This window comes from Chiloscyllium plagiosum, unplaced genomic scaffold (genome assembly GCF_037043375.1).
Source record: "Chiloscyllium plagiosum isolate Xiang-an unplaced genomic scaffold, Cpla_swu_hap1 HiC_scaffold_11, whole genome shotgun sequence".
Taxonomy (NCBI): Eukaryota; Metazoa; Chordata; class Chondrichthyes; order Orectolobiformes; family Hemiscylliidae; genus Chiloscyllium; species Chiloscyllium plagiosum.
In genome coordinates, this window is record NW_028270149.1 from 27,405,295 (window position 1) to 27,418,898 (window position 13,604).

General features: G+C 40.7%; 1 protein-coding gene across 8 annotated transcripts in view; it reads right to left on the minus strand.

Moving 5' to 3' along the window:
- acsl4a (acyl-CoA synthetase long chain family member 4a) overlaps nt 1–13,604 on the minus strand; it is a 98,901-nt gene that overhangs the window by 36,352 nt on the left and 48,945 nt on the right. For all 8 annotated transcript variants that reach the window (XM_087991925.1, XM_087991924.1, XM_043704974.2 and 5 more), the window contains 4 exons: nt 13,246–13,423; nt 7,730–7,839; nt 4,513–4,651; nt 541–691 (listed from right to left, as the gene is read on the minus strand). In XM_087991925.1, the coding sequence (XP_087848051.1) occupies nt 541–691; nt 4,513–4,651; nt 7,730–7,839; nt 13,246–13,423 (578 nt within the window). The remainder of the gene's footprint in view (nt 1–540; nt 692–4,512; nt 4,652–7,729; nt 7,840–13,245; nt 13,424–13,604) is intronic.

Consider the following 13,604-nt stretch of genomic DNA (forward strand, 5'->3'; position numbering starts at 1 on the left):
GACTTGCCCCAAACAGGTTCCTCTAAGATCTGTTGTGAATTTCACCGTTTGTTAATTTTCCCAGACACATTCCGATGTCCAGCGACACAGGAATTTAAATAGCAAAGGCAGTAACTGTGTGGGTTCACTGCTGTGTCAGGGAGCAGTGCAGGTTTCTTTTTCTCTCTCCTGCACTGATCTCACCATGTGGTGCCTTTGTCTTTGCCCTTGATGCTGGAATTTGTACTGAAAACAACAAATGGGAAAAAAAGTCATCTAGACTCAAACATTAGCCTGAGCTCTCCCTCCATGGATGTCTGACCCGATGTGATTTCCAGCATTTGTTGTTTTCAGTAGACATTCAAACCCACTTGCCCTTTCCAATAACCTGAACTTACTCTTCAGTGGTAGGTGACGTTTTCTTTAAGAAACTGAAAAGGAGAAAGATCGAAATTGCCTGTTTAAATAACACCAGCTTGCCAGGAGAGACTGACTGTCCTTCATCAAGCAGGATATCTCTGAAAATTCAGTGAAACCCGTTACAGGAAGCTTACCACTTACCCCAGCTCAGGTATCCTCTGACACTGGCCAGTCATACCCGCTATCAAGTTACTGTGTACCATCATCACTCCTTTTGGATGACCTGTAGATCCACTTGTGTACATCACCACAGCCAAGTCCGAGGGAACAGGCCTGGATGGAGTTATGTTTACTGCGTAGGAGACACCATAATCAGCGTTATACAATAGAATTTCCATATCAAGATGAAATAACCTCCACATGATTACATTGCTCAGCTTTAAATGTGTACACAAGTTAAAGAATAGGCTGCTTAATGCCTCAGAATATACAATTCAGTGATTTCAACTAGGAGCAATGATTGACATTACAGGAGCATTTAGATATACATTTAGGATGAGCTGGGATTTCAGTAAGATTGGCAACTAAAGCAGCGGCCTGACTATTCTAGGTTTCCTTGGACTTACATTGAATTTAGTTTAAGACCATGATCCAGAAGCTGCTGCAGGTGACAGGTAGCTGTGTAAAATAATTATGCAGATGCGGGGAGAAAGCCTGGTTTGAATAATCTTGTGCGGACAGGGCTGTCTAGAATGTGAAAGCAATGGGAAAGGAATGGTGCAGGGAGAGGGACAGGGAAATTGCAGAAAAAGGATATTGAAGTCTTTCGAAATACTGTTCAAAGTCTGTAAGTGGCATGTTGAAAGTGCCAAGAGATGGACAGATGGGATTCTAATGTGCCAGCACCAAGTCAGAACACTGACGTTTGGAATATTAGGGCGAATGAGTAGAGCGCACTAGGCCAGGAGCTAGAGGGGTTTACCAAGGTAAGTTATGTGCATGCTCAAGATCTGCTAATGACACATGCATTTCCTTCCTTCCTCAGAAGGTTGCATTATATATAAAAAAAAACCTTTGCACTAAGCCAGAGAGGCTCTATTCTTTAGATTTACAGACTTCTACTGATAAAGAAACAAACTGTTCAGTTCAGCTGGCCCATTTGGGCCCCCTGCTATTCCTTTATCACATCCTACCAATGTATCTTCAAACTCCCCTTTTCCAGAAATGCTTATCTACCTTCCCCCAAATTGCATTATTGCTAATATGCCCCAGCTGTTGCTCCAGATAATATGTCCTAATATCCAAACACCCTCTGGACAAATTAGTGTCTCTGGAATTTGCTGAATCTTTTCTAGGTGCGAATGTGGAAAATTGCCCAGGAGTATCTAGTACATTAAAAAGCAGGACAAATCGAACCCGGTCAATTTACGCCCCATCAGCCTACTCTTAATCATCAAAGTAAGGGAAGGAATCATCAACAGTGCCATCAAGCGGTGCCTACTCAGCAATAACCTGTTCAGTGACACCCAGTTTGGATTCTGCCATGACCACACAGCTCCTGGGCCTCATTACAGCCTTGGTTCAAACATGGACAAAACAAAATTCCAGAAGGATGGTGACAGTGACAGCCCTTGACATCAAGGCTGCATTCTCCTGAGTGCGCCATCGAGGAGCTCTGGCAAAAGTGCAATCAATGAGAGTCAGGGGACAAACTCATCACTGGATGGAGTGGTTGTTGGAGGTCAGTCACCTCTGCTCTCGGACACCTCTGCAGGAGTTCCTCAAGGTAGTGTCCTAGGACCAACAATCTTCTGCTGCTTCAATGACCTTCCCTCCATCATAAGCTCAAAAGTGGGGATGCTCACTGATCATTGTACAATGTTTAGCACCAGTCATGACTTCTCAGATTCTGAAGCAGTCCATGTTCAAATCTAACAAGATCTGGACAATATCCAGGCTTGGACTGACAAGTGGCAAGTAATAGCCATACCATACAAATGCCAGGCAATGACAAACTCCAAAAGGGGCAATCTAACCACCATCCCTTGACATTCAATACGGTTATCCCCCACAATAAACATCCTTGGGGTTACCATTGATTAGAAACTCAACTGGACTCACCACAAACAGTGGCTAATAGAGTAGGCCGGACATTAGGAATACTGTGGTGAGTAACTCACCTCCCTATTCTTCAAAGCCTTCCACCATGTACAAGGAACAAGTCAAGAGTGTGATGGAATATTGCCCATTTGCCTAGATATATACAGCTCCAATAACACTCAGGAAAGCCTGACAACATCCAAGAAAAAGCAGCATACTTTACTGTCCACAAACATCCAGTCCTTCCACCACCAATGTTCAGTAGCAGCAGTGTGTACTATCTACAAGATGCACTGCAGAAATTCACCAAAGTTCCTCAGACAGCAGTTTCCAAACCCATGACTACTTCCATCTAGAAGGACAAGGGTAACAGATATGTGGAAACACCACCAGCTGCCAACTATCTCCTCCCTTCCCCCAACACCCACAGGGGGTCCGACAGCTCACCATCACCTTCTTGAGGGCATCCAGGGATGGGTGTTAAGTGCTGGCCCAGACAATAATGCCCAAATCCCATGAGTGAATTTTTTTTTTTTAAATCTGATTTCAGGATTATTTGTATTGCAATGTTACAGAAGCAACATTGGTTAGAAATGGATACTGCTCGGAACTATGCTTTGTTCGAACCATAATGTGACCGTCACTCTATGCTGCAAACATTAGCATAAGGGAATGTTGGTCCCCGCAGCATGGAGGGGTGATGGACAGGGCCAGCTTAGAAACTGAAATGTAGGAATGATTTTGTGCCCTATAAAAGGCAGAAGGGAGGAAGGGAGAGAGAAAATCAAGTACCAAGTCTGATTTTAGTCAGCGCACTGTGAAATTGAAGTTGGGATAACTCTGAATATACATTCTCCCAGTGTCTGCGTGGGTTTCCTCCGGGTGCTCCGGTTTCCTCCCACAATCCAAAAATGTGCAGGTCAGGTGAATTGGCCATGCTAAATTGCCCGTAGTGTTAGGTAAGGGGTAAATGTAAGGGAATGGGTCTGGGTGGGTTACGCTTCAGCGGGTCGGTGTGGACTTGTTGGGCCAAAGGGCCTGTTTCCACACTAAATAATCTAATCTAATAAACATATGCTAATCTCATTGAAATAGATTCTATGGCAAAAAAAGTCCAACGGACGAGCTATTTGAGTTACTTAAAATAATGAAAAAATATATTTAATACAAAAATTCTTAAACAGTTATTCAACTTGTTGTATGAAAGATAGGTTTGTTCATCTGGGTGGCACGGTTGCTGAGTGGTTAGCACTGCTGCCTCACAGTGCCAGGGTCCCAGGTTTAATTACGGTCTCCGACGACTATCTGTGTGGTGTTTACACATTCTCCCTGTGTTTGTGTGGGTTTCATTGGAGTACTCCTGTTTCCTCCCACAGTTCAAAGATGTGCAGATTAGGTGGACTGGCCAAGCTAAATTGCTCATAGGGCATTCGCAAGGTGATGCCGGGTGGGTCTAGGTGGCATACTCTTCGGAGGTTTGGTGTGGACTCGATGGGCCTCCTCCCACACTGTAGGGATTCTATGTAACTGGGTGAGGGTTAATTATTAATCACAACCCCAATTTTCTCAAATGCCAACACTTTCAAATCAGATCAATGCAGACTTAGAAATTGCTGAAATAGAGAAACTAATGGACTATTTCATTCACAATAATGCCACTAAACTACATTTCTATTAACATCCTAAGATGCTTCATAGAAGCTTTTTTCAAATAAAACTGAACTCTGAATTACAGAGGGATATATTGGAACAGGTGAACGAAAGCTTGATCAAAGGTTTAAGTTTAAAAGTGGTGTTTCAACAGGACAAAAAGAAAGCTGTGGAGAGACTTAGGGAGGGATTTGGGGTTTTACCCTGCTGAAGGCACAACTGCCAATAGCAGGGCAATAAAAATGCTGGAGATAGTCAAGCATCCAGCTGACAGATATTACAGAGGATAATATTACAGAGAGATACCGAGAATCTTAAAAAGAATGAGAATTTTAAAATTGATAAGTGAGAAACGAGCAGCAATTAATTACTCAAAGAATTGCCACATGCAGTGATGGCAAGAGAAATTGCCTACATACGTACAGTTCTCAGGTTTGGCTCCAAGTTCTTCCACAGAAGCCATACTGTGGACCTGGAGAACTTCTGAATATTCCGAAGCATTGACGGCTTTCTTGTCCACATAAATGACATGCTTCAGCTTCTGAAGTTTCGGCAGCACTCTCTGTCAAAATAAAGTGTAAAAGCATGAAAAGAAGGATTACTGAGATGCAAAACAGGGTAGGATTTCCAGGCTGTATGTTTTACACATTGATATCAAATCATGCACAACATCGTTGGAGAAACTCAGCAGGTCTGGCAGCATCTGCGAAAAGAAAGAGTCAACGTTTTGGGTCCAGTGACACTTCTTCAGAATCCACGTCACTATGTTCTGTTCTTGTTTCAAATTTCCAGCATCCTCAGATCTTTGTTTTCTTTATTCCCCATACACCGCCCGAATGTTTACAGCACACAAAGTGGTCATTTGATCAGTAATGCTTTGCTAATTCGTGGTTTGAGCAATTCAAAACTAAACCTTTTACTGCTCTCTCCATCCTCCACTTGAATTACATGTCCAATTTGCCCATTAAAAAATGCCTTACTCATCCCATTTAGCAAAATACTGTACTTGATTTTCCTCAACATCGCGTGAAGGAATTTCTCGAACTCCTCTCACCTCGCTCAGGATTTTAAATTGAGCTTGCCACTAACTACTCCCATATGAAAAAATGGTCCTTTCATTATTCAATAAACTCAAAAGCTTTCATAATCTCTTTAAACAAAACCTTATTTAAAATCTCTTCAGTCTCAGTACTTCCCATATACTTCTAACTATATTTTCCCACCCTTGCATTATTCTAAAGAATCAAAACTGTCCTAAAACTGTGACTTAAACCATGGTAACTATTTGACTCTTGCAGATCTCTATTCATCCATACCTTTCTATGCCCATCATGTATCTAGTTCTCTATTCCCTTGTTTCGACCTGCCACATTCCAAAATACATTATCTCAAGCTTGTGCTTATTATTCATTCATTAATGGAGTGTGGGCATTGCTGGCTTGGGCAGCATTTGTTGCTCATCCCTAATTGCCTGTAAATTGACTAGATTGCTAGGCTACTTCAGAGTCAGCCATTTTAGTTACAAGTCAACCATATTGGTTTGGGTCTGGAGTCACATGTTGGTGCGGTAAGGATGGCCATTTTCATTAGATATTAGTCAACCAGCTGGGCTTTATTTCAAGAAAACAACAATCGACAATGGTATCATTGACAATTATTTCAGTAGTCTTAATTCCAGATTTTTTTAATTCAACTTAAATTCCACCACATACCAGAGTCTCAACATTACTAGTCCAGCAACAATATCACTCATCACATCTCAAAACTGCACTGCCTACTTCTTTACTTACCCTTCCACTCTGTGTCTTTTAATTTTTCCCAGTCCTTCTAATACTTTGGCAAGCCATATACTTGCTGCAGTCGGCGAAACTAAGATGCCGCTTCAAGCCTAGTCTGAGCAGAAGCCAATTATTTCAACCTTGTGTGTTTTCGTGTTTAGCCATCCATCAATATCCTATTTTATTGCTGCATTTCAGTTAACATCACAAATCCTGAGCCATCTTAATGACTGCCTTCAGGAAATCTATAGGCACACTAAGTGCATTCTGTAATGAGCCAAACTTTCACTTCTCCAATAAAGCATTTTTCAAAAACAAAGTTTTTAAACAAAAATACTGGTTGCCTTTGATTAAAGAGAAATCCTTAACTCCTTAGTGCTGACATGTCCCAAATTATGGATTCGACATATGTGTTACCACACTAACTTTCTACATTGAACCATTTATAATACTCCATCTACTTAAATAGGAGGTACTTCACTTATTACTCGCCAGTCCTGTAGCTCAATGCATGCAGTTCAGGAATACTGAAGAAATTCAAGCCTCTGCAATCCTCTTGGACTTCTTTCCATCGGCTAGAGGGTTCAGAATTTAGTTAGTTCCACCGAAAACCCAACTAAGATTTCAGAACCAAATTTCTTCTCTTATAGATATCTATCAATTGGAGGTCAGTTTAGCTGAACAGATGATTTGCGAGGCAGGTTGATGTCAACAGCGCAGGTTCAATTCCTGCACTGGCTGAGGTTACCAGGAATGATTCTCCTTCCCAACCTCGCCCCTCACCCGAAGCACGGTGACCCTCAGGTTAAACTATCACCAGTCAGTCATCACTCCCTAATGAGGAAGGGCAATCCTATGGTCTGGCAATACTATGGTGACTTTACTATGCACCAAGTAAACTATTGTCACCTTCAAATCCCTCATGCCCAGCATTCTTGGCAAAAAGATTGCAAAATATGCCTTTAATTTAATCTCATTTCCACAATAAGGCTATCTCCTTCATCCGAGTGGTCATAATTGATCTAGTTAATCTTTCATTCCTTGTGTGCTTATGAAAGCCTCCATCCCTTTTAGGTTGTGATCATGTCCATTCAACTTTATTTTTAACCAGTTCAATTATTTGTCCTCGCTGGTAACACAATGTACTTTACATATTCATGAGACTGTGTGGTCGAACTTAATCAAATGTGAAGTGTAGACGAAAAAAGTGAGACCATTGACTTGTTTTTGAAGTGCTTGAAACGTTTACAACCGACGTTGCTGTAAAACTAACCTTTAACCCAGACCAGCTTGGCAGAAATAGCTTGCAAGTAGATTTGCATGCTACTGATCGGACCGTCGCACGACTTTTCACTAATATTAAACTTGTAAGCTCTTCTCAGGATATTCATATGATTATGTCAGTGTCAATATGACTGGAAATTAAAATTTTTTATAACCTTGATAATTTTGTCAGTCAAATTTAGAATTCAAATGTAGAATGCATTATCATCTATAAAAATAATCTGAATATTGAATACAGAAGAGAATCAAAACAAAACACATCTATTTATGTTGAAACACTATAAATGCTGTTGTACTAGAACGCACTACTTTTCCAGGCAGGTTTCACAATGTTCCTCACACTAATATTCAGGAGAAATGCAAGATAAAGAAATGATTTTCTTTAATTGTGAAAGGTTAGATGAAGAAAAGCAATGGGGGAAAGCATTGCTCAAGGATTTTCAAACTTGGTCCACAACAAAAGATCAAGACTGAATGGAGTGCATGGTGGATTCCTAATTTTCCAAGTCCTTTGTATTTCCACACATACAAAAGGTCTAACTAAGGATTATGGGCCGTACAGAATCTTCAAAGCTCACCTTCAACTTGGTATCAAGGAGTTCCACACTTGTGATGAGATGCGTTACCTCAGATTCATTTAGTCCATAAGCGACAGCATCTTCTCCAAGGGTGGCATAAATTGTTACAACTGAGAGGAGGGAAGGAAAATAATCAAGTTACACTGGCATTGTAATGGATGCAACCTCCACAGCATGTAGTGGGATCAAAATTCATTTAAAATTGGTATTACTTTGTAAATAGCAAAATAGAAAGTCCCAGGAAAAGCTACAGGATAAAGAACAGGTCTACATCCCAGGACTTAGAGACGGAGGGTTGTAGTGATCGGAACAAGGTCAACCAAGTAGGAGTCTTCTGATTCGGGCTGTTAACCTGGTCCAATCAGAGAATCCTGGCTAACTGATATAAATAGGAATGTCTTCACTGTCTCTCACACCTGCAGACACACATGGGTGCTGGGGAAAAAACAAGCACTACCGCAGTTAGGCGGTAGTGTGGGGGAAAAAAAAAGAAAAAATAAGAACAGGAGTGTCATCCTGTTCAGTCTGAGAGCTGACTCTGAGGGAGCTGGATCAGTGAGTGTGAAGGACTTGCAAAAAAAAAAAGAAGGAAAAAGAAAAAAATAGGAATGTCAAGCAGCTTACTCTCTAAGCAGCTACTCTCTAAGCAGCTCTGAGCTAGCTGGGACACTGTCATGTACTATGTATATGGAAATAAAGGGTAACAGTAAGTTAAATATATATTTCTCTTTTTTGATTAATTATTTTAGTCCATTTTAGTGAATAAGAGCATCAGTGGATCAAGCTCTATCTCAGGGCTTCACACATGATCTAGACGGATTCCACTGCATTTATCGGGGCATCATTTTTCGGATTCAGCATTAAGTCAGAGTTACAAAAAGATCTAATTTCTTTAATTGAAGAGCAGCAGGCAAATTATCTTATCTATGGTATCACGGGCAACGGCTTATCTTGCAATCAAAACATATCAACTGATCTCCGAGATCATGTGTGACTTAGATGTATGCAAATTTGTTTTAAGTAAATGTCAAAAATAATTCAGTGCAAAGTGACTATAGAACACAAAAGGTGCTGTTTAAATTTAAGTTCATTCTGTTCTAATTTGGGAGTGTTGGGGAGGTAGGAATAATGAAAGGTGAAATTGGAATGTTAAACTTTGTTCAGAAGAATTTGAGTAATGAAGAGTCAAAGGAATGATTGCAAGACATGCTCAAACTGAAAGAATGAACTAAGCCCAAATGCATTCTTTAAAATGAACTGCCGCCCGTTTCTGGAGATAAAGGCCAGGATTCATTGTTTATTTCTGGTGATTTGGTTCAAATCAATCTAAACATAAAGCGAAAGAATCTTAAACAGTAATGGTCTTTCATTTAATTGGAAGCATCTGTCAGGCACCAGAGATTTATAATTTTCTAACACTTGGTTCAGCCTTTGCCAAACAATTGCACATATCTCAATCCTATTGCATACCGAGACACACTATGATCCAGAGCACTGTGGTAGCTCAGCCTTAAGTCATACACTTAAGGTTGTAGGATTATTGGAAGCCAAGACCAGAAGACTGATCAACAAAGGAATTTAGGAATTTTAGAAAATCAATCTTCCAAGATGTTGTGACAGTATCTGGTGAGTGTGAATAGAGTTTTCTTTAAAAAAAAGCTCAAATGATGATTGGATGGCATATCAAGTGAAATCATTCTATCTCAATGTAATTATTCAGCTCCCATCTGAAAGGATCTGGTCACGTTCCTAGAAGTAGCAGAGAAGAGCCACTAAAATGGGCTACATAATGAAATATGTATAATAACCAAAGCTAGACCTTGGTCTCATTGATGTTGAGTACAAGGATGGTCAGCTGAGCAGCTCACAAGTCATTCCAGCCAAGAGAGTAATTCTCTCAACAGGCACACAAATCAAACTTTTAAAATCCTTCAGTGGAGAGCTGAATTTTATCTCAATTATTGAATTTATTTGAGCTATATTTTCATATGGTCATTTTTATTCATGGCCATACTCATTCCTAGTGAGAGGGGGTAATGTTACATGAGATCTCACATCCAACATTCCTGCATGCAAATTATGCCAGGTATTTCATGGGCAAAATCATGAACATGGTCATCCTCAAGAGGGCAAATTTCCCCAGGTATGTTGGCACTCATCAAGCAGAGGCAATTTGGCAAGCTGAGGCACGTTTGCAGGATCGGAGATGGTCCAATATTCAATACCAAAGCCTTGCCTCAAAGCTGCTTACAAGCAAGACACAAAGACCCTACATGTTAGTTTTCACAGGCAGACAATAAGTGACAAGAGGGAGAAATGGTGACGCCACTTGTAGGTTGATACATGCCACTGCAACAATCATTGGGTACAGCAACTTGACAGAAGCTTTCAATAACAAACACATTCTACAAATAATGCCTGTTAACTACGTCATGCATGACACATATGGCAGAAACCTGTTCTCACGAGCTAAAGTGAGCCGTATAAAGTAAACTGCACCCCCATTTATTTTAATGTGCTGCATTCCCATTATCTTATATGGGTGACTGGGCTTGCTATAACTCTCATCCGAATGGCCCATTTCTGTATTTTCAGAGGGTGCGACAGGAAAGTGAAAAATTAAGTTTTAATTTAACCCCAGAATTTTAACATGAAACTTTAATTTTTCTGGTTGAACTACTGAACCAAACAACCTGCCCCTTTTCACCTACACCAGCTCTAAATGCGGATTTAAGTGCACTCCTAATCACGGAGAGAAAAGTGAAGTCAAACAAAATCAGAGTTGCTGGGGAGTTTCAGTCATGGCCAGTGTGTGTTTTTTTTTTAAAAAAATACAAGCTTTATTTAAAACCAGTGTTAACATAGTTATTGCAGAAAAAACAAACCACAAGGTGAATGACTGTGCAGAAGATTGTTTAACATGCTGATCTTCAAACTAGGGACTGACAAGCACAAAAGCAGAAGGAGGAAGTAAACATTCAGCAGGCGTCATTAATTGAGGGACGGGCGGGACTAAAATGTAAGGCTGAGTTGCTAAAGTGGTGACGTGAGCTGGAAAATATTTCAACCCTAAAATGCCGTTCACTTCCAGGATGTTCTGTTTTGTTGATTTCTGCCCTTCTCAAAAGGTTCGAACTCCGCTTTAGAGTACAATTTCTTTGGTGAGGTTTTGATGAGTCTTGCTGTCTAATCTAACACATCAAGGATCAGCAGGAAGTAACACAAGGTTATTTTTGTGCACAGGGGAACGCAATAAAGCTGGGTTCCTCCCAATCCATCTTCCTAAACACACTGGTTTTGAAGCATGTGGGGCAGGAAAGATGTGGAAATGAGAGGAATCAGAAACAAATCAGAAGGTGGGGGGTGAATGGTGTGAGTTCAGAAGCTATGAAACCAATTACACTATCCCTCCCTCCTTTTCAAACTTACGACACCATGGAAATGTTGCAAGTTGTACTTTTTAAAAAAAATAAATGGGAAGAACAATTGCTACATGTTCCAAAAACATCTGATCCACTTGGCAAATAGGTACGCACTTCCCACGCTCGACAATGACTCACCCGTACTCATTACGCAGCTTCCTAAGATGCACAGAAACCATGTGTTTATTTCAGAAATGACCATCATTTTGTTCAGAAAGATGAGTGTTACTGTTGGGATCTCTTTAGGGAAATCTCAGAACTATTCTTTGGCTTCTAACAAGTTAAATATTGCCAACATCATCCACTGGAAAAAAATGTGTTTATGGAAAAAGGTTGTGCTTTTTAAATAAAACTTTATGGCCTTACACATTAGTGTTTGTGGAGAATAAACAGGATTAACTGAACAAAAATATGTTAATAACTAGAATATGTTAAAGTCCACATGTTAGATAGTTAACACAGAATTGTAGCACTTTCTAAGCTCATATGTTGGGCTAATGAGGTTCACTCCACAGTTACAATTGGTTAACCTCTTCATATCTGTTATGTTTCTCTCAGTCATAGCTTACAATAATTCCTACTGCAAGTTTCACTCTAAGTTATTCTTTGCGACTGTAAAGATAGAGGTCAGAAACAACTAACACAAGTTCTTTCTCCATTACGTTACATGAGAATTCTGATTATCCAAACTCATGATTGCTTCCAACTCATCGTCCATCATTAACTCTTTCAGTTGCATTTTCTTTGAGAATATTTAAGATTGCCTTCCGTTTGGAGGTGAAGACACATCCAAATACTTTCTCCCTTGCTTGGCCCTATAGTCAGTTCCAAGATCAATCCCTGAACCCAGGTCAGAACTACAAATGCAGTTCAGAGAAACAGGTCTTCAGTTATTCCTCCACGTAACAAAACTTACTGCTTTTATCCTGTATTTTTCCACAGCAGCACAACTGGGAGGCAGACGTGTATGGATTTTTTTTTTCCAGATCATCTATTCAAAGGACACAAGCATCACTGGCAATGTCAACATCTGTTGACAATCTCTTTCTTGTTCTCAAAATGACTGCTTTGTCCTCAGCCTGCTGCAGTATTTCAATAAAATTCCATGTTTGCACCTCATCTTTTCATTAGGGACCTGATAGCCTTCTGGACTCAACAGTAAATTGAACAATATCAGACTGTAACCTCTATTCCTTTTCTGCTTCATTTCATTGTGGGCGGCACGGTGGCACAGTGGTTAGCACTGCTGCCTCGCAGCGCCTGAGATCCGGGTTCAATTCCCGCCTCAGGCGACTGACTGTGTGGAGTTTGCACGTTCTCCCCGTGTCTGCGTGGGTTTCCTCCGGGTGCTCCGGTTTCCTCCCACAGTCCAAAGATGTGCAGGTCAGGTGAATTGGCCATGCTAAATTGCCCGTAGTGTTACGTAAGGGGTAAATGTAGGGGTATGGGTGGGTGGCGCTTCGGCGGGGCGGTGTGGACTTGTTGGGCCGAAGGGCCTGTTTCCACACTGTAAGTAATCTAATCTAATCTAATCTAATTTGGCAGCTTTCGCTCATTTTTCATATTTTTGCTTTCAGACAGCAGCTGTTCATCAATCTAACATCCATATGTTCCCAGGTTTCTTTGCTAGTTCCACTGCCACTTCCTTTGGCCCTGCACTAATTCTTTTGGCACTTAATCCCTCCAAACTTCCACCTCATGACAGATCTGCTCTTTTGTTCTTTTTCCCACTTTCCAGTGACTTCAACCCGTTACATGCCTTTTTCCGGTTCTGATTAAAAGGTCACAGTCTCAAACATTAACTCTGTTTATCCTGTCCACGGATACAGCCGATCAGTGCAATATCTCCATTATCGTGTGTTTTTTATTCTTACATGCTGCGTGTCCCCTCTTTCAAGTACGGTTTTGTGTACCACTTGTAACCCAATAAACCCAACATCTGCCCTTTGCTTCATTTTCTGAAAATTTGGTATCAAACTAGATTTGACAGGAGTAAAAATCCTCTTCACAATGCCCAGCTCATCCAGGTGAGTCGTGTCATTGTCTTGATTCAACAGTTCTCTCATGATGTAGTAGAACTGCTAAAATACTTACGTGGAAAATTGTACTTGAAGCAGGCCTGGGCTGCAATCATCCACTCAGCTCTGGTTTCACAGAAGATGCCAATCATATCCTTTGCCTTCAGTCCCAAGGCAGATAGGCCACTGCCAAAGCGGTTTACACACTGATTTACCTCTTCATAGCTTAGCCATTTATATTCTCCCAGGATTAGCTGCAGGTTAAGTCAAAGCATATTCATCTGTCAATCAAACAAGGATATGCCAACAAACATACATCCTCCTGGCCTTAACATAGGGATACATTGAAAATATAATCTCACATAAAACTTGGCAAATTTGGCATACATCCCTTTTTCAAACACACAGACAAGCCATTATATCTAAGTTTAAGCT